General features: G+C 43.9%; 1 protein-coding gene and 1 long non-coding RNA gene across 4 annotated transcripts in view; both read right to left on the reverse strand.

Moving 5' to 3' along the window:
- ST7 (suppression of tumorigenicity 7) overlaps positions 1 to 25315 on the reverse strand; it is a 144460-nt gene that overhangs the window by 57394 nt on the left and 61751 nt on the right. For all 3 annotated transcript variants that reach the window (XM_035334448.1, XM_035334468.1, XM_035334458.1), the window contains one exon: positions 8111 to 8193. In XM_035334448.1, the coding sequence (XP_035190339.1) occupies positions 8111 to 8193 (83 nt within the window). The remainder of the gene's footprint in view (positions 1 to 8110; positions 8194 to 25315) is intronic.
- On the reverse strand, positions 905 to 7478 carry LOC118171387. The gene is made up of 2 exons (XR_004753177.1): positions 4413 to 7478; positions 905 to 4170 (listed from the first exon to the last, which is right to left on the reverse strand). It is a non-coding gene; the product is annotated as an uncharacterized LOC118171387 (long non-coding RNA).

Raw genomic sequence — 25315 nt, forward strand, 5'->3', positions numbered from 1 at the left:
CTGCACGCAGGGCTGTGCTCCTGCCTCAGCTCCCTCCCTCCACGGGCAGTGGAAAAACGATGAGGAAAGGCAGGTTTGCTCCTCTTCCTGGCAATGCCTCCGAAGGATCTCACCGCGTTTCATTTAAAAAACGTTTAAAGTACCGAACAACACCCCTGAAACCCAATCTTACACCTTTTAAAGGATTTTTTTTCCCCAACAGAGCTAGCTGTGTTTGGCTTTGTATCCCCGACTTGGCATGATTCCAAATTAAATTTCAGGCTTTTGGTTCAGCTAGAAAATCAGAAATATATATATATATATATATATTTACGTAGCTCTGCTTAACAAATCATTCCACAGCCTAAAAGAACCCCTGGAAATTGAAATTACACACATAAATATACATTTGCTGTATTTTCAGGGAGAAATTATATTTTTGGGGTAAGAAGAGACATTTCAGGAAGCCACATAAACCTTCAAATGAGTATATCCTAAAGGGTTTGCAGTTGCACTTCCATCATCCGCCAAACATCTATACACCAACAAATCCAAAGCTGTTTTTTTTTTGGAAAATCCGGCAGTCCTTTGTAGCATTGATTAACCCCGTAATTGTGAATGAACGATCTTTGCTCTTTTTATTTTTCTTCGTGTTTTGTGCGAGTGCTGAAAGCTGTCGCAAAATCCCTACAGCCCAGTTACTTACCAGCCCCTACCGCAGCTCTCCTCAGCCAGCGCCCAGTGAGCTCAGGCAACCTGCCCAGCCTGGGCGCTGCAGGGGGAGCTCGGGGGGCTGGCAGGTATTCGGGCTGTGGGACACCCCGAGTCTGCAGCGAGGTTCACGTTGGGCTCCATGCCTTCCCTGAATTGCTCCTGTATCACCAAAAATGGTCTCTGTATTTCTGTATGTTTTGCTTTTTGAAGTAAGTCCTCTTGAGCTCTTTATATAATTGAACTGTCTTCTCTCAGTCTCCATAGGATTGTCTGTAGGGGATACATTCCACAGGGAAAAAGCTCCATAGGGGCATAGCAAGAAAGTATTCCTCTCCAAAGGTTACTGTAATACGTTCAGCACTGGTACTTCCCTGAATTTCAGCTGTGTTGCTAAAGAATCCAAGAGCATTCACAGGGAAGAAGCTGATGCTAACTGTGCTGGATGGAATGGGAGCGTAGCTGGTGGCCATATATCAACTTCACACAGGCATGTGTGGCAGCCCTGGAGACAACTTGGTCCCCAAAACAACCTAATCACTCTTCTTGGAGACATCAACAAGGAAGAATAAAGCAGTTTTATGAGAAGAAGGCAGAATGGCTACTAATGTGAACAGATAAAGGTCACAGGCACTGGGGAAGATAAACAGATGCTCACAGGGAAACCAGAACATAAACACATCTGGATCTTTGTGAACTCTGCATTCCTGGCAAACCACTGAAATCCCTCGCAGCATGAATAGCTCCTACCTGTGTTTGTCACTCTGTGTGTTCCCTTGGGATGCACCCAGGTGGGAACCTTGGGAGGCAGGGGCAGAACTGCGAGGAAGTACCACTGCACGCTGCTCAGCACTGGTGCACTTCCCAGGCATCCACCACTGCCTGCGTTTCGCCAAATGCTCATGGGGTGATGTACAGGGAGCTGGCACAGGCGGGTCTTTGGGTTTAGCTCTTCTCATGCTCTTACACAACGCTTTCTAAAGGGTTGACAGCCTGAATCTTGTGATCATAACCTAAGCAGCCAAGATACGGCCGACCATCAGAGAAAGACCATGCTATAAGACGCAGTCACAGCTCTGCTCTGAGTGTATGCTTCTGTACTGTCTTTAGCAACTTTGAAGCCTGAACACAAGTCAAGCCACAGTTGTGCATGCCCAAAGTCTCAAAGGGCATGTTTTTTAGGAATCAAGGATTATAGTTTTGTAGGGAAACACAGGACACTGAATAACACTGTAACAGAGTCAGGGACTGAAGTAGAGCTGCCAGACTGGCCTCTCAAAACTCGGTAGTTACAGATGGTCATCTCATTGGCTTCATACTTTCTTCAAGAAAAGGAGGGAAAAAAAAAAAAGATTTTTCAAAATGTGTTAATAATTCCCTGCTTATTATTTCAACTACAAACAGCTTTTCCATAAAAAAAAAAAAAAAGAAAAAAAAATAGAGCACTTATGACCTCATTTGACCTGCACAACTGTACACAAACTGGGAAACTGTCACACTGGATTTCAGTGAAACAGGATACAAGCAGAAAGAATGCACGTATGCTGTCACTACTGCAGTTCAGCTGAGTGACAGGAACTTGTCAAAACATGCGATACAGCTGTAAGTTCCTCCTTAGCCTTACAAATACATTAATTACTTTTAAAAAGGGGATTAAAGCTCCTAAATCTTCTAATACGTCTTTGAAAAATACTTGCAATGTTGAGTGAATCCTGTGCCAGGGAACATAAACCAGATCTCAATGCATACCAGCTCCTAGAAAATGAAGCCATAAATCATCACCACTATATGCCTTTGCTGAGAGTGATTTGTTCAGCGTGTATGAGAAGGTAGTATGTAATCTGGTATTGAGGTCGAAACAATGAATTGCCTTCACAGTATTTCTGCACCTTTCTCAGACAGTGTCAGCTGTTTTGAAACCTGCTTTCTATAAACAAGTTTGATTTCTAACTGCACCAGCCAGTTTGAAGGCAATGTGAAGTCAACAAGCTTTTGACAGTTCAGCAGAGATCATCTGGCAGAATAATAGCGAACTACAAGGATTAATTACCTGTAGAAAGAGATCTGGATCAGAGAGGAAATTAGGGAGAAAAGTCATTTCTGCACCACCTCTGAAAGCAAAGGCCACCTCATTTAGTGGTATTTACCTTTAGAAGAAGGCGTCCCTGCCCATGGCAGGGGGTTGGAACTGGGTGGTCCTTAAGGTCCCTTCCAACCCAAACCATTCTGTGAATGAATGATTCATTTCTCTCCTATACATAGAGTGGAAGGGAAGCTCATCTTCACAGCAGTAGCAAATTTCTCTGAGTTCTCTAGTTGATGCCTGTTCTTTCATATCCAAACAGGGTCAAACATCTCCAGACTCTCAAGGGGTCTTTAAACCTTCACAAAGGCCAAGCTAAACCCCCGTTCTGAACATTTCCAGCTTTGTGTTTTGAAGTCCAAATCTAGAATTGTTATTTTTCAGTCTGGTAGGGGTCATGCTTAATGTGAGAATATTGGATTTTGGAAAACCCTTAAGGATGATTTCTAGCTATGAAAAAAAAAAAGCCAGCTTGTCGGCAAAGATATTTGGGTTACATATAAGCTGGTTAATCACTCATAAATCTTAAAGCATTTCAAATCCTTTTCTTTGGACCTTTTTTGCCTTTGCTTCCCTATGCAGGTACTTCATTTCCCCTGTGCAATGAAAACATTACAGTTCCCCTCTTTCTTATCTCTGCTCTCACATACCAGATCTCACAAACCCAGATCGTTTTATTTCTCTGTGCAACAGCAAATCCATTCTGCATCACTTGGATTATCTGATCTTCCCTCTTCGTTTTTCAGAGCAGATACGCCACCAGAAATGCATCATTCCACAAGGGACGGTTTTGACGGCTGTTCTCACTGGACCAAATACATCTATCAGCAATGTGAATTATGCTTTCCTGTTTATCATATCCAAGACAGGCATCCTCTCTTACAGTGACTACTCTCTGTAGTCCTCTCCCAGTGTGTGTATTGAGTCTTCAGCAGAAAGAGTAAAGAATTTTGTTTGCAGGCAACTTCCACAGCGCAGGGCTCTCGTTCAGACTTCTAATTAGGCATCTAGGCCTCTGAGGAGTAAGATTTGGAATACTCCTCTAATGTGAGGGGCGGTACCAACCAATCTAATGGATCTAAATGAGGCTTACTCCCTCGAGGAGCAGGATAATGACAGCAGAACATTCAATGTTTAAGCCCCTGTGATAAATAAAACAGGAGCGCAGCACATGTTGCACTGGCTCTGTCATCCACGCTGCTTATTTCTCAGCACACTGCCTGGCCTGCGCCAGCTCCCCCTGACAATGACTGGACGTGTTCAAGGGATATCAGCCCAGGGGCTGTTTCCAGTAGAGAGTATGGGAAAGATGACCCTGCTTTGGGAAGCAAGAGTGTTTATCCATATGGATGTGATAATACAATGCTACTTCCCTTGAACAGAGGGAGCCCTTTGGTCTGTGGCACTTAGCTGTGAGGGGTTGCCAGTTGACTCAAACAGATCCTATAGTCCTGCCCAGCTGGGTTCTAGGGAAAAGTCTGCCTCTGATCATGCCCTCAGTGTCTTTAATGACAGTCTTGAAGGCGGTGCAGCCCCTTTCCTTCTGGATGAAATTCATCAATTTAGCATCTGCTTAGACTCTGCTTATGGTTACGGGACTCCCACTTGTTTTAACTCAAGGAGTCAGCACGAGAGGTACATGCAATGCTAGCAACCACCTTATGCAAAACAGCTCTTTACTTACACTTCACCTACCTCTGGAAATACAGAAAGGGGAAAGAAAAGAATATAGTGCCTGGCCTAACCATAGGACTTTTCTCAGTGCTTGCTTGGTAAGTGCCACTTGTTATGCCTTCTCCTGTCTGTGCATAAGGTTATAGGCTGCCTTCCTGCAGACCCTTCCTCTCTCATCCGCTACCTGGGAAACGTTTCCAATTTCTCAGGAGCTCCCTACAAGGACTCAGCCCTCCCTGACCTGTCAGCCTCCACCGAGCAGAGCAGAAGCTTTGAACAATTACCATGTATCAGTTTCCAAACACCAAAGATTGTCCCTGTACAAATATCAGACTTCCACAGAATCTGTGGGAACACCCAGAATTCGGGGGTACCTTTCTGCCCCTCTGCAGCGGACTACACAAAGGTAACAGAACAAATAAATAAATACCCACGGAAGAACGGCTAATATCGACAAGAAATAATTCATGTCCTCTTTGAGACTTCCTGCACTAGCACTATCAGTTGCAAAAAAGCAGAAAACTGTTGTTATTTGCCCCAAGCTCTGGCACGGAATAATAAGGCATTCTTGGTGCAGCTTCAAGACTGGGGTTCACTGCTGCCTGAGATTTGTTAGAGCCCAGGCTCCATCAGCTTGCAGTCCAAACACCACAACAACTTTCACGCTGGTGGTAGCACGTTAGATATGCAGCCTTACTGAGAAATCTCAGTGGCATTTAGGAACACAGTTGCAGTTCACTGCATTTGCCTGACATCAGTGGTGTTCCATGCTACCCTACCTGTGGGGAACTTCAGCCTCTTGACACCAAATACAATACAGCTCCACTGGGTTCTCTTAGTCAGAACCCTACTTTGCAGTGAATTGAAAGTAACTGTGGTGGAACCAAGTTTCCAATATAGTATTTTTAATGTAGTTTGGGACTTAATTTAGTTCCTGTTTTTAATGTCAAAAATAGTGCTGGGGTGAATTCAAAATATGCTAATTTGTTCATTTTAAACTATGTGCTGTAAAGTAATTATTAAGGAGAATGGCTGAGATAGAAAAGACTTTTCTGTACTGTTCTGAGCTATCCAGAAAAGAAAAAGGGTTTGACATCCTTCCTTCAAATCACATCATCTACAGCGAGGCCAGAATTTTACCTAAAGAATGAAAACAAAGTAAGAGACAAAATAAGACAGGAGAGTACTGTTTTGCAAAGGAGTCACGTAGCATGCAATTCCCCAGAGCTGAACTCTGCAGAGTCATTGTTTCATGATCCAAACATGAAACAGAAAAAGCGTTCACTTTGCCATTGGTCACCACACTATTGAAATGATGGAATTTTCCCTCATTTCATAACCTGCTGTGCTGTGACTTCTCCTTCTGATTGGGAATTGCAGCCCACCAGTAGTGGAAGCAAATCTGCCAGACCATATGGTGGAAAATTCCAAGAACTATCAGCGCATCTATTCTGACAGAGACCCTAGCGATGTAGATTTGAGAGGAGAATGTTTGTTTTATAAAAGGGTTTCATTTAATACTCTTTAGAACTGCATGACAGGTAAGTGGGTGGTATTGTAAGCAATTCAGCATGTTACAGGGCCATTGGTAAACAGCAATATTGTTAAGAAATAATAAATCTGAAGCATAATTGGGCTAGAGACTGGCTAGCACTACCTCAGTAGAACTTGCCCGTTTGTCTTTCCTGGTGATGATGATCCTGATGGTGGCCATTTATCACGGCCTAGTTAAGCTGCAGTTTCTTCTTTCCATGGCCATCTCTGCTGAGTTCTTTTTCCATCATCCACTTTACAGATCACGTGTTCCTCTCAGCACATACACTTTTCCCTATACCCCGGGGTTCCTGACTGTCACCTACCTGGCCAATGTATCTTTTGCACATTTAGGATGGTGGCATATAAGCAGCAGACAAAAACTGATAGCAGAAGTGAAGGTCCACAAAAAAGGCTTTCAACGCAAAACAGGCTTTCAGTTTTTTTCAGTCTTTGTCTACACCTCCATCACCTCACTGTTCCTTTAATTTATTCATAAAGGACTCTGTCATGCACCACTTAGTAACATTTCTCTGGCTGAGGCTCACTCAGTCTCATCTCTTCTTGGAAGGCTTCTATGGGTCTCCTTTTCCCCTTTACCACATCACAGCCATGAATGCAACTTGCCACCTGCTTCTGGTACTTTCCATCCAAGTGTTGCACTTTGCAATTTCTTGCCCACAAGCCTCCTGCTGAGCTTATTCCTCAGAAATTGCTTTCATGACTACAGTACAAAATGTAACTACATGTGCAATCATGCTATACACAGACAATTTAGTTACAGATAATTTAGTCTCTCAGGTTTTTGTTCCTGTTTGATTCTGTAACATATTTCCATAGATGATACAGACTATTTTTTTCCTTGCCACTTCCTCCAGCTGTCTTCAATGTCCAACAACAAATATGGCATTGTGCCTGTGGAACCCATGTATTTCCCTCATTCCTTCTCATCTTGTTCGTGAGGCTTGGCCTTTTGAATGCTGCTTCTTTCTGAGCGCGATTACTGAATGTCACATTCGGTATATTCCTCCTGTGCATTTGGGTGAGTTGAACCAAGTCTTGCAGGTCTGGCTGCTGAACCTCAGCATTCATGTTCTGAAAGAACTGCGGATGTCTCCAGAGCTCCGTCCTGTGCTCTGGGGCTCAATCCATGCAGTCATGATGAATGCCCAAGGTGCAGGCATTAAGTAATTGCTTTCTGCCACAGGCAAACCCCAGAGCAAGGCAGAGCAGCAGTGCACCTGATGCTTTATACCTGAAAACCTCTAAGTGATGAGAGTCTCACAGGCATTTAGGGGTGAAGGATGGCATTTCTTTGTCTATAACAAGCAGCGTGAAAGTGAGAGCTCCTCTGAGGTCAGCAGATACATGGCAATGTGAACCAGCCCCTGGTGATGACCTTCATTTGTGTCAGGAGAAAGCCACTCTCAGCTTTACTCAGTATAAGCGTGATGCCCAAAGTACACCTTGCGGATTGTTGGACTTTTTTACCTGTTTGTTTCTGGCATTATGATGGCATTATGATTCAGTCCATTGCATCAATTTGCACAATGAAGCCTTCAGGGATTATATATGGGCTGAGGTTTATTTTTTTTAAGTGGTTTGAAAATATTATTTAGACTTTTAAACAAATAGGCAGACATGTATTGAGAAAGGTTTTTAAAGTGAAGATGTGAAATAATCTTCCTTTGGAATTCTGGCAGTAAAACTAGACATTTTGCTAATATTCCAGTCGCTGTTTCTCTAGTAAATCCTGCTGTAACTTTCTAAAATGAGCAAGCGAAGCTGAGAGAGTTGGTGCCTCTCTTCCTCTTCTTTTCACCACTCTTGTTATTTCTGTAGCACTTGTCAATGGAAGCACTTAATGTGCAAGCTCTTGTTCTGATGTATTATAGGGTTGTTTCTTAGTGGGACACGCTGTCCTTCAAGATTTTTTTCTTCAAAGAAATATAGTGCTGAAGCATTTCCTCTCTCTCTTTTTTTAAATCAGAAATAGAAGTACAAAATTTATGTGCTGTGAAATGTATGTTTAAAAAACAAAAACTACACCCATTAATCTCATCAAAGCTCAAAATCCCATCCTGAATGAGAATCAATTTGTAAAGCGATATTAATATATCTGGTACTTACCAAAATAAGTCCCGAGATTAGTGAGGAGGTGCCTGTCAGGGCAACATAGAACTTGGGGGTTAACGTGTTCAAAAACATACTCACTGAAAAAGAACAAAAAAAAGAGAGGAAACCATGAGTACAAGAGCAGGACATATTCACCCCATGTGTCCCCTCCTCCTCCCAGCTGCTCTCCAACTTCAAGCAAGTTATTAGCTTCATTCTGATAAAAAGGTTTCAAGAACACCCTGTTTCATCTGCCTCGCATGACAAAGTAGATGAGACTGCTACATGCAGAGTTTTGTTTTCTTAACAGTCAATCAGAAGGCAATGTAAAACAGTCCCACCCATGTACGGACGGGTCTTTCCTACTGCAGCCAGCATTCCAGTGCCACTGATTTCAGGATTCCCTGTGATGTATGAAGATATCTGATTATCTGCCTCTGCTACTCCATCGCAGTTAGAAATCTTACAGGTTGGTCTCAATGTGTTGTGTTCACTTTTGTCTCAACATCCTGCATCGTCTTTGTCGAAACCAATTTTTAAAGCCTGTTACTTTTCATTGCCTCCATTCTTCATTCCTCACTTACAAAGCAGGAGATAAAACCATTTCCCTAACTCGTTCCTCTGCATTACAACTAGTGAAGCACACAGATAGTATGGCAATAGCGAATAAATGCATAAAACAGATTAGGAGAAGACCTAATTTCTGATAGATTTTATTAAAACAACAGCAACACCACCACCACCACTATCCAGATTTTCTAGGACATAATCTGCCCCATCCAGGGCACAAGCAAAGCCAGACAAGCTGCAAGGAACAAAGCCAGACAAGCTGCAAGGAACAAAGCCAGACAAGCTGCAAGGAACAACACCACCATTTGTGTGCACTCCTGGAAATTCAAAGGGCTTTTCTAGTCATACCACATTTTGGAAGCTGCTGAGAGAATCAACAGGTGGTCTTGCTCAGCCACCCCACAGAAAGTCCCAATGGACTTGAGAAAATAGAATAACCTTTTAGTAGTTTTTGGATACTCCACAGAAGCTATTAGAGAGAATTGAAGCTCTTATGCTAAATCCCAGATGTTTCAAGAGAAAACGTCAACTACCCATCCCCTCCGTCTTGTATGAATGGACCTGTTGTCCATCAAACTGCACAGGGGGTTAGGATATTGTCAGTAAAAAAAATACTGGTCTCATCCTGAACCGGTGCCAAAGTGTTTCTCACACATACAGACACACATACACGTACACTCACACATATGGGTCGGTACGTAGGCAGGCGTATATAGGCAAAATGCTCTAGTCATCTCCATCCGTGTCTGAAGAAGGAACTGACAATAGTTGGCAGGTAAATTCAACAGGCTTGTAGCAGCCTACCTACTGAACAGTCATTTAGAAGCACTGAGAAAAGACCTGGAGATGTAGGCGGGAGGCCCTCAGCTCATTCTGTTCCCTTTAGAAATGACACTTGCTGAAATTAAAGAATATCAAGCCGAGAAATGAAGAGAAGACAATGACAGCAGGATACAAATCATCAAACATTTGATTAATTTTCCATAACCAGTAAAACAGAAAATTGTTTTCCAGAAATGCATTGCTAGAAGTGATTGAAACATTGCAAACATTGCTGCTTTGTTTGGATTTCAGCTGTATAGTTAGTCACTGTTGTGTGTTTTTTGTTTTTTTTTTTTTTTTTTCTTGAAAACCATAAACTATTAAAATGTGTCATTTTCTGCTCCACTGGAGTAGCATTAAGCATCAAGCCAATATTGTAAAGAACTAGTTTGTGGGTTTTAATTCCATCTCCCATTATTTTTCACAGATGAGTTGGGTGCCAAATTCTCAGTTGCTGTAAATCAGCACAACATCCCCCACCTTGCCGTGTGCAGTGGAGCTACACTGATTTATACCGGCTCTGGCTCAACATTTGGGATTTTCCCACATCTCATTGTTTTTTTTTCCTGTTTCCATTATTATTATTTTTTTAAATGTCTAATACAAACTGACTTTGAAATAGTAGTCCCTGCTTACTCCAGTCCCAGTATCTACTAAGAAAGAAGAGGAAGACAGGCACCGAAATAGCTTTAGCTTCTGCAAACCACCCATGAGTCCTTTAGAAGAAACATTCCTCATTCTGGAATGCAAATGTAAACCAGAGACATAATCAAACAGAGTCACTGGGGATATTTCAGTCTGCTTGTGAAATTGCTTCCTCTGCTGAGGTCAGGATATTCCTGGGAGAAAATACTCTGTCGTGGGGTATAGATGTGCATGCCCCTCACGCAGCCCGGGGCGGCTGCAGTGCCAACAATAACACCAAGAGCCAAGCAGCAGGAGAGACTTTACAGAGGTGCTTTCTCTTCTCCTCCTCTGCCGTAGCTTCACAGCTCATGGAATGCCAGAACTTTCCCAATTAAACTGGAAACATTACTCTGGAGGAAATTTGAACTCCAAGGGCATTAAATACAAAAACCTAAAAATTTACCAAAGCTGTGAAGGGATCTGAGCCTCCTGCGCTTTAGGAGATTCCATGTGAAGGCAGCCATTTCAATACGGATATAGTCTATTTGCTTTAAATTCCTACTGCCTCTTTCATTAAAAAATACTGCAGAGAGAACAAAATTCCTGAGGTGGTGACAACATTCTCACTTACCATGACTGACTGCTATCAGTACACATCACTCTGGGAAATGCATCCCCACTCGGAAGAGCCCTCTCCAGAAATCAGACTCCACACTGCTCACCAGTAGAGCAGAACGAGCGAGCGTCTTAAGAACTGATGTTAGCTTTGGTCTGTCACCACATCTGTTATGAGCAATTCATTCTGATTTATAGACAATCAGATCCAAATGGAGATAGGCTTTTATTTATCTGTCATCTGCACTGCTGTTACTGTTTTACTCCTTACTTACGCGTATGCTGGTGCTCGTTCGTGCTCTTTATTGGAGGCTGCTACAGTCGTTCACTTTTACAGCTTAATCGTGGGGACTGGCGAGGTGAGCAGGTGCGATGCTGGATGCTCTCAGACTGTGGGGTCTCTCCTCCCAGCTAACCAGCACGGCTCTGCTGCTTCATTTACAGTCGCATGCAAATAGCGGAGCTACTTAGCTGGCCTGCTTCTCTCCAATCCCTCTGCTGTTCTTCTTCCCACTGATTAATAAAAGAATCTTCTGTTCCGTTATGAAAACTATCAACTTCTGCCAATTATTAACCACCTCCCCGGTCCCTTTGTCTCTGTAAATATTATTAACTAAAGCAAACACTTTCTAATAAGAAACATATTTCCAAAACAATAAAACCAAGCACTGGAGGAGCTGTGGTCAGACTGTTTTTATGCTGAAGTCAATGAGAATTCAGTCTTTGTTTCAATGGAAACTACTTCAAGGGCCAGTTCTCATAATGTTAATCCCCAATGTAAAAATCAATCCTCTTTTGGGCTACCTTATATGCATGATTATACATATATATATATATAAAAAGAGTATTTCCTTATAGTCAGCAGTCTGACACTGGAGAAATCACTGTGATGGCTATCCAGTATCTACATCCCTCCCTGCACCCTGTATCGGACCCAGATTTCTTTCAGTGTGTTGCAGTAAACTAAAGACAGCATTAGATAACACTAACTGTCCATCTCCTTAAAGCTGCATAGCTGTATTTTTCTCCTCTGTTTCCTTTTCAGGAGAATGAGGAGCAGAGGGAGATTTCTGAGCAGCGAGAGTCGATGCTGGCTGAAGATGGCTGCAGGATAAGGAGCCAGGCAGAATCACCAGTGCAAGGTGGTACTGCCTGTGCTTCCTTCCGCATTCCTAGCACGCCAGCATATGCCTCATTATTTCTGTCCACAAAGGGAGGGTGGTACAGTTACTCAGCTTGCATTATCAACTTGTCTGTAACTCGGTGGCACTTAAAAAAGGCATCTAACGAATATCCAGAGAGAGAAGCTTGCCTATACTTAACACCAATTGCCCAATGTTCCTACAGTGCCAACTCACTTGAAATCATGGTGAAATCCCAATTATTTACAAAGGGTTTTGATAGTGAATGATTTATTTTAGGTGTGTTAGTGGAGATGATGGAATACAGCACAGCCTGTTTTTGTAAAGAAAACCAGCAAGACCTATAAATGCTGTCTAAACAAGCCGTGCAAGTCTGGTTATGAGATATTTCTGGCCCTAAAAATAAGCCCCCTGCCTTTCTTCCCTTCTCTTTATTGCTTTCATTTCAATCATGCTTGAGTCATCCACAATAAGGTACTATTGACATTTCCAAAGTTGCTTGCAATACACTGGTAAATCATTCCGTCCTCCTGTAGAATACCCAGGGAAGGATTCCCATGTCACTGCTAACTGCATGCTCAGAGCTGAATTTACAACCAACTCAATTCACGGCGGACAAGGCAAAAAAAGCACACAAGCCACAGTCTGTTGAGGCTAATCGAAAGAGGTGATTGAGATGTTCTTACAAGCGAATGCCATTTCATTCCTGTTGGACACGTTGTTCATTGCCACTACCCATGATTCTTTTTGAACACGGGGATGAGGAATAAGGGAAGATCATCCTTTTTTTTTTTCCAGGCAACATAATCCTCAAATTGTGTACAATGTCTTGCTCAAGGTGACACTGCACTACGCTGCTTTACAAATTTCTTCAAACACTTTGAGGCATTCAGATTTCAAGCATGTGAGGAACCACCGCAGGAGGGAAATACTGGGCTTAAACTGGTGAAATCATCACCATCGTGGTGTTGTATCAGTTAATTACACTCAAAGATGTTTGGGGGGGAGCATTGCAAACTACCTACTATTCCCACATGTGGGTCTACTAAAATGGCAGCACTATTATCTGCTTCTGAATGTGAGCCTATGGCATTTGCCCAGTATGGTGCTAACAAAAATGTAATAGCAGTGTCACACGAGTCTTTCACACAAACAGCTCGAGCAAAGAAAGGACTGCGTCACGTATTGCACTGCTAAGAGGCAAAATAATTCCCCGGGCTGAACGTTATCTTCAGAGTTAAACTTAAATACGTACCAATAACAAACAAGAAGATGCTTTGCAGACCCGGAATTAAAGAACTACAAAATTTCACTTCATTTTCTATCTCCACCCTCCACAGTATGTGCTTGGTTATGCAAACCAGTGAGAAGTCTTGTAACCCCAGAGCCCAAGTCCTGGAGACTGGCGACAAGCAAAGAAGGTCCTGTTGTTGAGGACCTTTGACACAGCACCTGTTTCTTTTCGCTACAAAAACCCATTCAAGCTGGTGTTCAGACATGGGGAGGACACAGAAGAGACTGGCTTATTGCAAAGGGGCCTCACCGTGGATTAACGTAGCCCCCGACTCAAAGTTGTCGCAGCAGTGCAGAACTCCTCTACCAAAGTGCCAGCCAAGATGGCGAAATGAAGTTGTTCAATAAACTTCTTTTAATAAATGTATAAAATTCCCCTGAGTAGGAAGCACTGCATACTCTCGCCTTTAACTGAACTATTTACTCGTAACCTTTCTGAACTCTTGAGTCATACTTCAGAAGAAGCTCAGCAATACACTTGGGAACCCATGCTAGGGTCATGCTGAATTACACGTTCTTTTCTGGGATGGTCTCCATCTCAGCAGAAATACAAACCCCACCAGATTTAAAAGTAGCATGTGATATTGCCTCGGGAAAGACAAACAAGCAAAACTTCATCATTTAACAGGGTTTTCCCTGGGAAGCTACCAAGATTTTTTTGTACTTCTTCAGACTTCTTGAAGAAATCGCCAGAGAAGAAGTGACCATCCAACAGTTCACCAATGCTCCAGAGTGAGTTTCATTTTTACTTGAGTTATTGCAAATTCTGTGCAACTTCCTTCTCTAAGGCCTTTTGTGTAGATCTGTTTTCAAGACCTGAAAACTTTTGACACTCAGAACCAGACGTGTGGCCACGACCGGCAGGAACAATCGGCGTCTCTGTGCTGCGCACAAGGAAATCCAGATGCCCACTCACTTTGTTCAACCACCTCCGCTTGTCCTGAAGGCATGAGGCTGAATGGGAGTCACATTCAGACATTTGGAGCCGGATCTAATGGCCAGTGAAGTCATCTATTGCTCTGTGAATGCTGGATCAGAGCCCAGGTGGCATGCCAAAAGGTACCTATTACTTCAGATAAATAATGAACTCGGTTAACTGCCAACGACTGTGCAGAGTGCTGCTGTTACGGATACTTCTAGGTAGGCTTTCTGGGCTGAAGCACCACCACACTCTCTCTTTCAGGTTTCCTCATCTTAAATGTAAACTTTTGCCCTTTCGATGCAATGCCTTCACCACATAAAGAAGGGGCAGTGACTGTGGATGGTCTGTTCCGGAAGGAAGTTTTGGGAGCATGGGAAAGGCTTGTAGTCACAAACCACAGCCTGAAGACAAGAACCAGCAGGAGGCGATAATACAGGACCGGTTCCAGGTCAAAAACATCCAACTTTATTCATAACTGAGAAAAATAACAGAAATTTAAAGGCTGCAGATGATGGCAATAACTTCCTCACTGCTTTGTGACCCAGTGGCCCACTGAGCTAGTTATGCCCAGCACAGAAAACTGAAACAACACTTAACCAAATTCAGTCCGTTTTCCCCAACCACTCCTGCCCGAGATTTGCTAACAAGCCCAACTTGATCATTCTCCTCAGCATTTTAATGCATTAAATATCTGAAAGCCAACGTGACACAACGATCAGTACTGGGCTGCCTCCCAACACCAGGTCTATATTCATGTTATAATGCCCGAAAGTGATCAGATCAGCCTCTGTTCTGGCTCAGTCCCAGCAAGAATTTGTGCTGGTTCGTGAACCTTTGGGACTTCCACGCGTATGCTATGCCCTTCCGAGTGCATTAGCCCCTCAGGCTGTTAGACATGGAGATCGCGTGTCCCCACTGAGAATAAGATGCAAGAAAACATAACTGGTAAGAGGTGGGAGCCATCGCAGAGCTGAGGGCAGAGGACAGAGGTACAGGGGGAAAGGCAAAGTAAGGCCAGAGAGAGAAAAAAATGCAAAAATTAGAGAAAAATCTGTTCTGGGAGGAGAAACCTTGAAGTACAGGTGAATGAAGAAATCCAGGGCTGGAAGACAAAAAAAAAAAAAAAAAACACAGATTCTAGCATGACTTAACACTGTGTGGTATTGAACAGAAAGGGGGAAGAGAAAAGAAAACCAACTCGGAGATAGACAAGTATAATATACAGATAAATTAAAGGAAAATGAAAAATGGGATGACAATAAAAATGAGCACGTAGAAAGGAGGACAAAACACAGAGACAGAAACAGCAAGGGCAAAAAAAGCACAAGAAACGTCCTATGCCCCGTGAAAGTAAACAGAGGCTATTTTTATTCTAGCAGAAGACGGTGTGTGATCCAGGGGCATCTTTCACTGGGAGAAATAACAAAGGCAACACTAACAGCTTTGGTCGTTTGGGGAAGCAATACTAACAAGCTATTCCACAGCACCAAACACAACCAGTGCCTTGTCTCACAAACTGAGATCCTGAACACAAGGTCTGCTTAAGCTCCTGTCCCCACCTGTGCACTTTTCCTGCTATTTCCTACTCCCATGCAAGAGGCAGGGCAATTGCTGAGCCTGCAGCCCAGGGCATCGAGGTACCCCCACGCCTTTGTAACAGGTGCCTGCAAACTCTGGCCTTTCAGCAGCTGCCACGCCTAGCTGCTACACTTGCCCCCAGGAAGAGACAGGCTGCACACACAGGTACAGGACCCACTGTGTCCCACCCCAAGAAAAACACTCCTGTGAATTTAAATACCAGAACCAACGTAGGACAGCCACCAGCGCAGTATTTTGCCATCCCATTTGACTGAGATCATGAACTCCCTACCCAGTGGATTTGGGGAGAATAAAAGTATGGATTAAAAAAAGATCAATTTTCCTCCATGAAAGCAGCTACTATCATGCAAATTTGCTGCCACATTTGCTGCCCCCTGCCAAAGGATGGGGAACATTTCCTCTTGCTTTCACAATGCAGCGGTGACATGAATTAATTACACGGCTCCCGTTAATTGGAGAGCATGCAGACTGAACACCAGGATTTGCTAATCTATTGGCAGCAAAAGCCCTGTTTAAAAAAAACTACCACTGGCAACAAACCCCAGCACTTCCATTTAAAGAAAGGTAAAATGAGGGAGAATCCATTTCCTGGGACCTCAGAGCCCTTGGCTGTCAGGGATTGAACTCCTGTGCATTTCTTCATGGCCAGAACAGTGCCCTACTGCTAAAAGCAGAGTCCTGGCATTAATAAGGCAGAAGTGGGAGGGAAGAAGTGGGACAAGTAAGAACAAGACATGAAGAATGAGCAGTGACATACTGAGTAAAGATGATCATTGGGGTGTTTAGAGATGTGCATGTGTAAGACCTCGTTGTTGTTTGGTTCTTAGATAATTCTCTTGCAGCACTTTCAACCTCGATTCTTCTACAATCAGTTTGCTTGCCAGGTGATTCGAAACACTGTCGATATACACATCTCCCCTGCAGATTTTAATGTTTCAAGAAACGTACGGGTTCTTGCCTTTGTAGTTAAGTGATGTACTTACTGCAAGAGGAGGTACTCTCTCAGACTTGTGATGAGGAATATCCTTCACTGTGCAATGTTACAGGGCACCTGCAGGCAGAACCAGGCCAGATGCTGGAGAAGGCACCTTCATAGTCAGCTTGTGGCACCCTGCTCTAACCACCAACATACCTGCGCGTGCACCTAGCAGCCATTTCCCCAGCACAAAACCAGGGGAAATTCCGCTGTGATGCTCCAGTCGGATGAGGCTGCACTCCCTGATGGTCTCATGTGATTTCAGAGCATCGCTGTGCACAGACTTCTACCTTCTTTCAGACGTGCAGCCAGCACCTCACTCGTACAGGTGAGAGCAGTATCCTGAGCTCTTCAGAGTACAGCTGTGGCACATTTATCAGCTGGATGGTTTTAAGACTTAAGGCAGACAGCAATTGGGCTCCACTGAAAATCAACAGTAATGTACTTTGCTGCAAAAATGTACCTAAGTACTGCGACAAAATCCCCTTATCTTTCACAGAAGCAGTCTGCACCCCGAAGTATTCAAACAAGTCCATAGTGTGTTTTACAATTCTTACCATCGCTCCGTTGGTGCAACTGAACTGCTCGGGCTTTGTCCAGTGAGGACAGGCACTGCCTGTGAGGCCAAACCTACCTGTTAACCTCAGCTGCCCCTTGTTCTGAGGCATTACACAGATTTACGTGGTTTAGCCTTTCAAAGCTGTATTAAAACAGAAGCCAATTACTAAACATCGTTATCTGGAGTCATTTAAGACAATTAATGGCTTTTGTTTCAAGTACAGGATCAGCACAGCTCTCTCACAGCCCAAGTTTTGCCCTCTTCTCTCATGTAACAACGCTCAGGGAGGCACCAGCCCCATTGACTCTTTGATTTTGGTTCATTAGCTGTCTAAGAATGCCCTCAGCTAAAAGTTTGCCACGGTGATTAATTCCAATGCACAGATAACAAAGGCTAATCTACTTTAGAGAGACAAATCAGGCAAAGAGTGTTCACGACCAACTACTGGCCTTCCACAAAAGCCAAAATATCCCATGGGTTCCTATTATCCAGGAACCTCTCTCTGAGCAGCTATTCCCATGCCGAGACAAAAAGAGGCACATGAACAGAACACCCTCTGCTGCCCGACAGCCTCCCTTTGTGCCTCCTTTTGTTCAGGCAGGATTTGCTATGGATAAAATACGTAAACCTGCAGACAAGGGCAGTGGCACATCTTCCGTCCTTCCTTGCGTGTTGCGTTCAACAAAGATGGAGATCTTCGTGTTCTGTGCATTCAAAAAAGTGTCTCGGTAAGGAAAAACTGACATTTGCATCCTGATTGAAATTTTGACTCTTTTTCAGACACTTTTTTTTTAAGTTCTGGAAAAATATTCCATTCCTGACATTCCTACCCTAACCTTGATAGCTTCCCTATATAGCACGTCTATTTTAAGAGTCTCTAAGATGCTGATCTCTTCGCAAGCAAGAAATAAATAGCAAGGTGCTTCTTGGAATAGAGGTGATGGGAAAACATTTTTGTAATTAGAGGCAGCAACCTCATGAGAATTCCCTGGAGATCCACAACAGCTAATATCATTATCCTGTCACTGAAAACTCATCTATGCTTCCTACTTACAAAATCAATAGGGCGTTCATGCCATTTTTCTCTAAGCTACCCATTTTAAATTTCTATATGCAGCCAGGACGTTTTTTCCAGTAATTGAGGGTCTGGGTAATGTAGCACAAAAGAAAGGGGAAAATGAATTTTCTAGCAAGTGTGATTCATTAGGCTTATGTACGTAATAATCAACCTTCCCCTTCACAGCACTCTTAAAGCTGAGTGACTCACACAATAATTGTACCAAATGGAAAAGAAGACAAGTTGAGTAGAAAACTTTTACCTCTTTGCCTCCCTTTTGGGGATTTTCACAGAAAGCATAGCACCAGATTTGACAAGTGCAGTACAATTTCCATTGTCTAGCAATCTCTTGGGACACCCAAAACTTATTAAAATGGAAAAGGCTCAGTGGCAACTCTGTAGACAAAACTGAAATCTGCATTCAGGTCCCAGCTGATAAGGAGACTAACTTTGGCAGAGAATTTTGCATAACAATGACGTTCAACAGAGCGAGCTACAGAGAGAGTATTTCCAAATAAATGCATGGCAAATGGCATGGTGAGGGCAGGCATGGCCCTAAGTCAGACCCTTAAAGCACTACCAGCCTGTGGCCAGGTGGTCCTCTGCCACTGTACATTGCAAGTCTCTCTCAACTGCTATTTCCTCCAGATGTCTTAGGACTCCAGACAGAACTGGGCTCTCCGTGGTTTTAAAGCTTGTTTCGTTTCATGAGAAGGCAAATACTATTTAGACCACATCACTAGCATAAACAATAAAGATAAAATCCCAGGAGAAAAGGCAGCTCAATACACCCACTGTTTTTCTTACTGAATATTTGATGTTTTTATTCCAAAAATGAGCTGAGCTGCTCTGGCTAAGAACAGTTGTGAAATAGCATTCTGTACAATAGTGTCTTTAATGTTCCTCCCTTCTACTTAAAACTACTGAACCCTTTCAGAGGTGGACCTCCTTATGCATGTCAGAGGGGGCACACCAGGAGCGAGGCAGGACCCAGCAGGGCTGTTTGGCACCGTGCACAGCGGGCACCAAATCCAAAATCCGGCTGCTCAGCAGCACCCCGCGAACGCGCTAATCCCAGCCCTCTCTGGTACCCAGCAGCTGCTCTGTCAGATTCCTTTTCCTCTTGAGCCCAAGTGGAGGCAGAAGTGAAAAATGCAAGACTAAATTAGCTGACCAAGATGCACCTGATAAATGAGAAGTTTGTGTGAGAAATAAAACCAGCCCACATCTAGGTCCAGTCTGGGACCTGTGAAAGTAAATATGCATTCACCTGTCTGATTGTGCAGGAGAGGACCAAGCAGGTGCCCAGTGCATCCCCACGTGTCAGCAAACAACCCTGTGGAAGAACTCGGCATGTCATGCCACATCGAGCTGCAGGTAACTGACAGCAGCTGGACTGCACATGCCTCAATGGAGAAAGCAGGTTAAGGAAAAAAAAAAAAAAAAAAAAAAAGAAGTATTTCTCTGGGATTAGCAGGCTACGTCCTTGTTTTTGCACTGTTTTTTATGTGCTGCCCTGTGAGAAAGATGTTGAGCCAGGGAGAAAAAGCCTGGAGCATGGCTGGTCCAACGCCGCCTTGCACCTCCACAGCCGTACACATCGTGGTCTCAAGCACAGGCAGGGAATGGCTGCAGATCCTCTTTGCAAGTTCCCCCCTCAGCTCTGAGCTATGGGAACTCCAGGTTCCTCAAACATCAGGCTAACGTAGCCCAAATCAAGCGCCTGCAATCAGAAAATGGTTTTGAAAGCTGGGTCGGGCCGGCGGTGAGTCACAGCGGTGAGACCACCTCGGGAGCTTCCCGTTCTCCGTGCGCTGGCAGGACCTGAGCACGGGGCAAGGGCTCGCTGCCCGTCCTCGCTTCTGAACGCAGCTGAATGCTGCATAACCCGTGAGCACTGCACCAGAGAAGGCCTCGCTGCAAAATTTGTGGTAAAAGATTGTGGTAAATTATGATAATCATTGTACTGGATTTTTTTTGGCTCCTCTTTAATTTGACCTACTCAGATCACCTTTGAAAAACTGTCTTTGAAGCTACAGCTCGCCACATTTTTTTCCTAACACAGTAGTAAGTTTCAGTATCTCTTTTTGGTTTTGTTTTTGGAGCGGGGAGACCCCAGCAAAAAACATTCAACAGCTCTGGGACCTCACATCTGCTCGCTCCCAGGTTTTCCCTAGACCTGCAGCTGGGAACTAGCTCCTCGCCTGGCCCTTGAGAGAGAGCAACAGCAAAGTGATCTCCGAGTGTGCAGCACTTGGACCAGATTCCCGTCTGAACATGCACATCTGAATGAGCAACGGCATTGGCAGAAAAATACAGAAGGAAACTTTGAGAATGGCAGGATGCCAAAATCAATACAGCAATATATCCAAAGCAGGGTCTTGTATAGAAAGCTCAAGGAGGGAACACAAAATTCTTGTGTGAGACTACTTAATGCTTTCCAAAAGGGCCACTTGGCTCAGAAACAGAGAGATTCGGGACCTGATAAACACTTGGAGTTGTGGCATTTAAATGACCAACAAAACACCCACTGCTCATTATTCAGAGCACAAAATACTACCAGGAGAAGGGCAGCTGACTTTCTGGCTGGAAGTGCCCATCAGTGAGATGTACATCAGGACATACAATACTCGAGTGACACGGAATTTGCAATGAAGTTTGGGTTCTGCTTCCAGCTCCATGGCTGCCTTGCCTGTGAGTCCGTGAATGCAGTGTTTTGGGGCACAGCTTCTGTGCCTGTGTCTTGGGAGGACACCTTGATAACATTTTGAACCAGAAGCTGTCTTTGCACTCATTTACAGCCATTGATTTTTTCACTTCCACAGCGTAACTTCCTAAAACACTGGCAAAGGGAATTTCTCAGGCCTTCTCCAAGGACTGTGGCTGGTACTACCTTCCTCCAAACCCAGAAGGCATTATGGAAAACAGCTGATTACATCCAAGGAAAGGTATTTCATTTAGTGCCTTCCAGCAGAGCTGATCTTGATCCACCCTGTCCCAGCACAGCACGGTAGGTAGTCAACAACACTACAGTGGTCCATAAAGCTGACGTGCCAGCTGGCACTACATACAGGGACCAGAAGATGGAGCAGGGCATGAGAGGGTATGCAGAGGTGATTGAAACAAAAAAATAACACAACTTTGCAGCCTTAAAAACTCCCTTGAGCAGAAAGAGTGAATGCTACAGATAACCTGCTGTGTTGGGTTTGGATCTCCCTGTATTTGCTTACCACCTCTCTATTTCTTTGTTACTTTTTAAAAATGAAAATAGGTCCCACAAGAGATTACTGAGCTCCAGCCACATTAGCACTGTTAAGGAATGGGTTCCCTGAAGAGCTCTTTTTTCATGTTATGCAATTAATATTTTGCTAAATGGTGAAAAGTTACCTCCAAGCAGAAAGATCCCAGTTCAAACTTTGAAAACAGGAAACCTCATCAGCCAGGGAAGGTAGGGAAAACCACCTGAGCTTGCTAAGGCATTGCTGCCTGAAGGAAACCTCAGCTGAGGGAGTCAATGGGAAGGAGCATGATGCCTGAATACGTGATACAGCTCAACAGCAAAGCCAAGCACAGAGGCAATGGCAGCAGAGGCCAAACAGAGGAGGTGCCAATAGGTCTGCAAGCTTAAAATGGCATCAAGAGATGTTGCATTTAGTAGCCGTATTAAAAATGCATTTGGTTAATATTCAGTGGGGAAAGATTTGTTGACTTCTGCAGGAGTATATCAATAAAGAAATATTACATTAACCCTTTCCCAAAAGCATTCACAACTTTCTCAGTGAAGCATAACACTAAAAAAAAAGGGGGGTTTCAAAACCCAGGTTGTTTTTTTTTGTTTTGTTTTGTTTTGTTTTGTTTTATTTGTTTTTTTTTTTTTTTTTTCCAATTCACAAAGCCCTTGCCCTGAGGATATTTACTTTCTGGATGAAATAAATCAATCCAATCTTCTTTTATCTGCAAGTTATGAACATGGCTTTGTAGAAAGAAATGCATCTCTTGAGTTGGGGATCTTATAATAGATTTTTAGGCTTCTCCAGAGTGGTGGTTTCTGTCTTCTGAGGAGTCAGACTCCTGAAGAAACTGCTCCGGGTTTGCTGCTCACTAAGCACCTTGGTAATTTGGGTAATCAACTAAATGCCACAGAACCGTTATCTTTTCCCTAAAGCTGCTTGTTGTTTTGGAATTGCAGGAGTTTTCCCAAGTCAATTTAACCCTGTCAGTATTCCCAAGTTAATTTAATACTGTCACAGAGGTAAATCACTCAGAGATTGGTTAGTCTCAAGCCACAGCTAGAAACCCATGACGCAGAAGGCTTACAAAGATCTTGCTAAGATTGTAAGTATGTTGCTCTTACTGGTTTACAAGAAAAACTTCAAAATATTGTCGATACTATGCTTTATGGACAGAAAATGTTCCTGTGAGGCAAAGGAAAACTGGAAGGCAACAGGATCCTGTCTAGAGGAATGAAGCCCTCTGGGCACCGTCTGCCCATCCCACTGCTGTCAGTGCTGTGAGAGAACGCCACACATGTCGATACACGTCAGGAGACCCGAAACGCCACAAAATGAGAACACAGCAGGTATCTTCCACATAGTGCCATTTTTGGAAACACAGGTGAATTACAGAGGAAGCCGGGCTGGATGAGCGTTGATGAGGCAAAAAGCGACAGAATGAGGTGGCACAGGCACTGTAAGGAGTAACTACTGCGGGCCCTTCCCAGCTGCCTCCATGTTGCGCTCTGGCCCCTGCTGTGGCGCACGGTGCCCTCAGGGCCGAGGGCCGCGCACAGCGGCCCCCAGCACACCTCCTCCCTCTGCCATGGTGTTCAGGGCACGTACCCTTCCTACCCTGCGGTCTCATTTCACGGGGAGCCAAGAGATTTCTTCCCAAGCCTTAGCGATCGAATGAGCAGAAAAAAAGGAAGCAAAAATCAAGAAATGAAATGAAACAAGCCTGAGATTCTCCAGTAACAGCCATAACCTCATATTCTGCTCCCTGTGTGGACCACTGTTTCTTTCTCTGTTTTGCCCTGAGGAGAAGAACATTTTTTTCCCCACTGCTGTACTCCTTTCTTTGAAAGGTTTATCTCCAGAAGCAGCTCACCCAGCTGACAGGGATAGCACAGAGGCTTTGCTAGCTGAAGGGCTATTTAGGATTGCTTGCTGGAGGCCAGCATTAGTGGCCTCTGAAGTGGTCTAAGCACCCCCAAATAGCTCAGGTGCCCTTATGGACACCGAGGACAGAATTCTGTGTGCCTGCATCACTTTGGGGTGCACCTGAAGTTTGAGAGATGTGCGAGTGAGTTCACTGCCACGCGCACAAGCTACCAGCACACAAGACCATTCTCACCTTCTTTCACGCTGCAGCAGCTTTAAAGCTTCCTCTGTCTTTCATTTCTGTGACGTACATCCACTTGCTTGCCTTCATGGCAGCTCCTTCCTATTCTTCGAGCTCTAAATTATTCATCCCAGCTGCCATCTGGTTCAATTTAATTTCCATTTGCAATGTCATTTGAAAAACGCAGAGCAGATATATCCTCCTATCCTATCTGCATGCATTGGAAATGGCCTTAGACAGGAGAAGAAACCAGAGTGCAAAACTTCTGTTTATGTTTTTTCTGCCAGGAACAGATGACAACACCTATTTCTGAAGAGATCAGCATAAATTGACACTTTTCTGCATACAGTCAAGTCAAACAGTGATGGGCCAAACGTGCATCTAATGCTGAGGGGCAAATCTCCACTCAAAGTCCCCACTGACAAAGAACAATTTATTTTTCTCAGTAAATCATTTTCCAAAGCTTTTCATACAATCAGATTTCCTTACACTTCAGCTGAAAAGTCAGGAAACAGATTGCAAGAAAGAGGTTGATGAGCATATAGATTTGAAGGAGAGGAGAGGATGACCAGGAAATACAGTGGCTTATTTTATTTATAGGAAGAATGAAATAATTCCTTTAACCTCGAAGGAAAATAATCTTGTTCAAGAAAAGGAAATTGCTTCACTGCAACTGCTGTATTGCAAGAACAAAATCCACAACCGGTTTCTGCACCGCCTGGCGGGGTTTACACGCCGGGGTACAATGCCAGGCACTACCTGCCCAGCCCAGGTCAGGGACTACACTGCCCTCCCTGCACAAGGGCCATCAACCAGGGCTGATGCCATCCAGAAAGCAGCAAGAAGAGTGGTTCAGTCCTGCCTTGTGGCCATGGGTTACAATGCCCTGACCCCAGACCATGCAGACATGAGGTCTAATTCTGCTCCCTTGCCTTTCACCCAGCACACAGCACCTTTCATCCAGGTGATGGTTGGGATGGAGATGCTCTGCGCTGGGATGGCAGTAACAAAATTCACCACTCCAGTTCAAGCGATACATTACACATGCTGTACTTTACCTAACAAATTCTGAGCCACGATTCAAGAATTAAAATGGTAGAAGTCGATTAAAATCCACTTTCTAATGCCAAAAAAGGGTACCTGGTGGAATGTACATTATAAAAAAACAAAATTCACTTCTCTTTTTTTCTTCTTCCTCCAGTTCACCTTCCCTTTCCCCCACTTCTTTCTTTCATGTGATACTGAGCCATAGACTCAAGACGGTTTCCTCGCTAACCCTTGTTTAAAATAGTCTCCAAGGGGAGGATTTTCAGCCCTGGGATTTAGCTTCCCACCTGCAATTAACAGGAACGGCAGCTAAGCAGCTAAACCCTTGTGCGAGCACTTACCCACACTGTTATTTAAGCTGGTGGTTTTCTTTTGGTTTTATTTGTTTGACCCAGTCCAAGAACTGTCCCAAGGCTGTGTGCTCCAGGAGCAACACTTTCAGGGCAGTTCTGCACCCAGACATGCACACAAGCTCTTTTCTGCAGATGCTCACTTGTTTTTAGGCTCATGACCCTGGGCAGAAAGGGGCCTTTTTCCCCTCTCCCCTTTTCTGAACCACAAAAATGGGATAATTCACTGCCCCATTTCAAGGTACAGGGCCACTGTCAGCCTAAAGTAACTTCTTAACAGGCTATTTTTTTTTGTCTCCTGGTG

This window comes from Oxyura jamaicensis, chromosome 1 (genome assembly GCF_011077185.1).
Source record: "Oxyura jamaicensis isolate SHBP4307 breed ruddy duck chromosome 1, BPBGC_Ojam_1.0, whole genome shotgun sequence".
Taxonomy (NCBI): Eukaryota; Metazoa; Chordata; class Aves; order Anseriformes; family Anatidae; genus Oxyura; species Oxyura jamaicensis.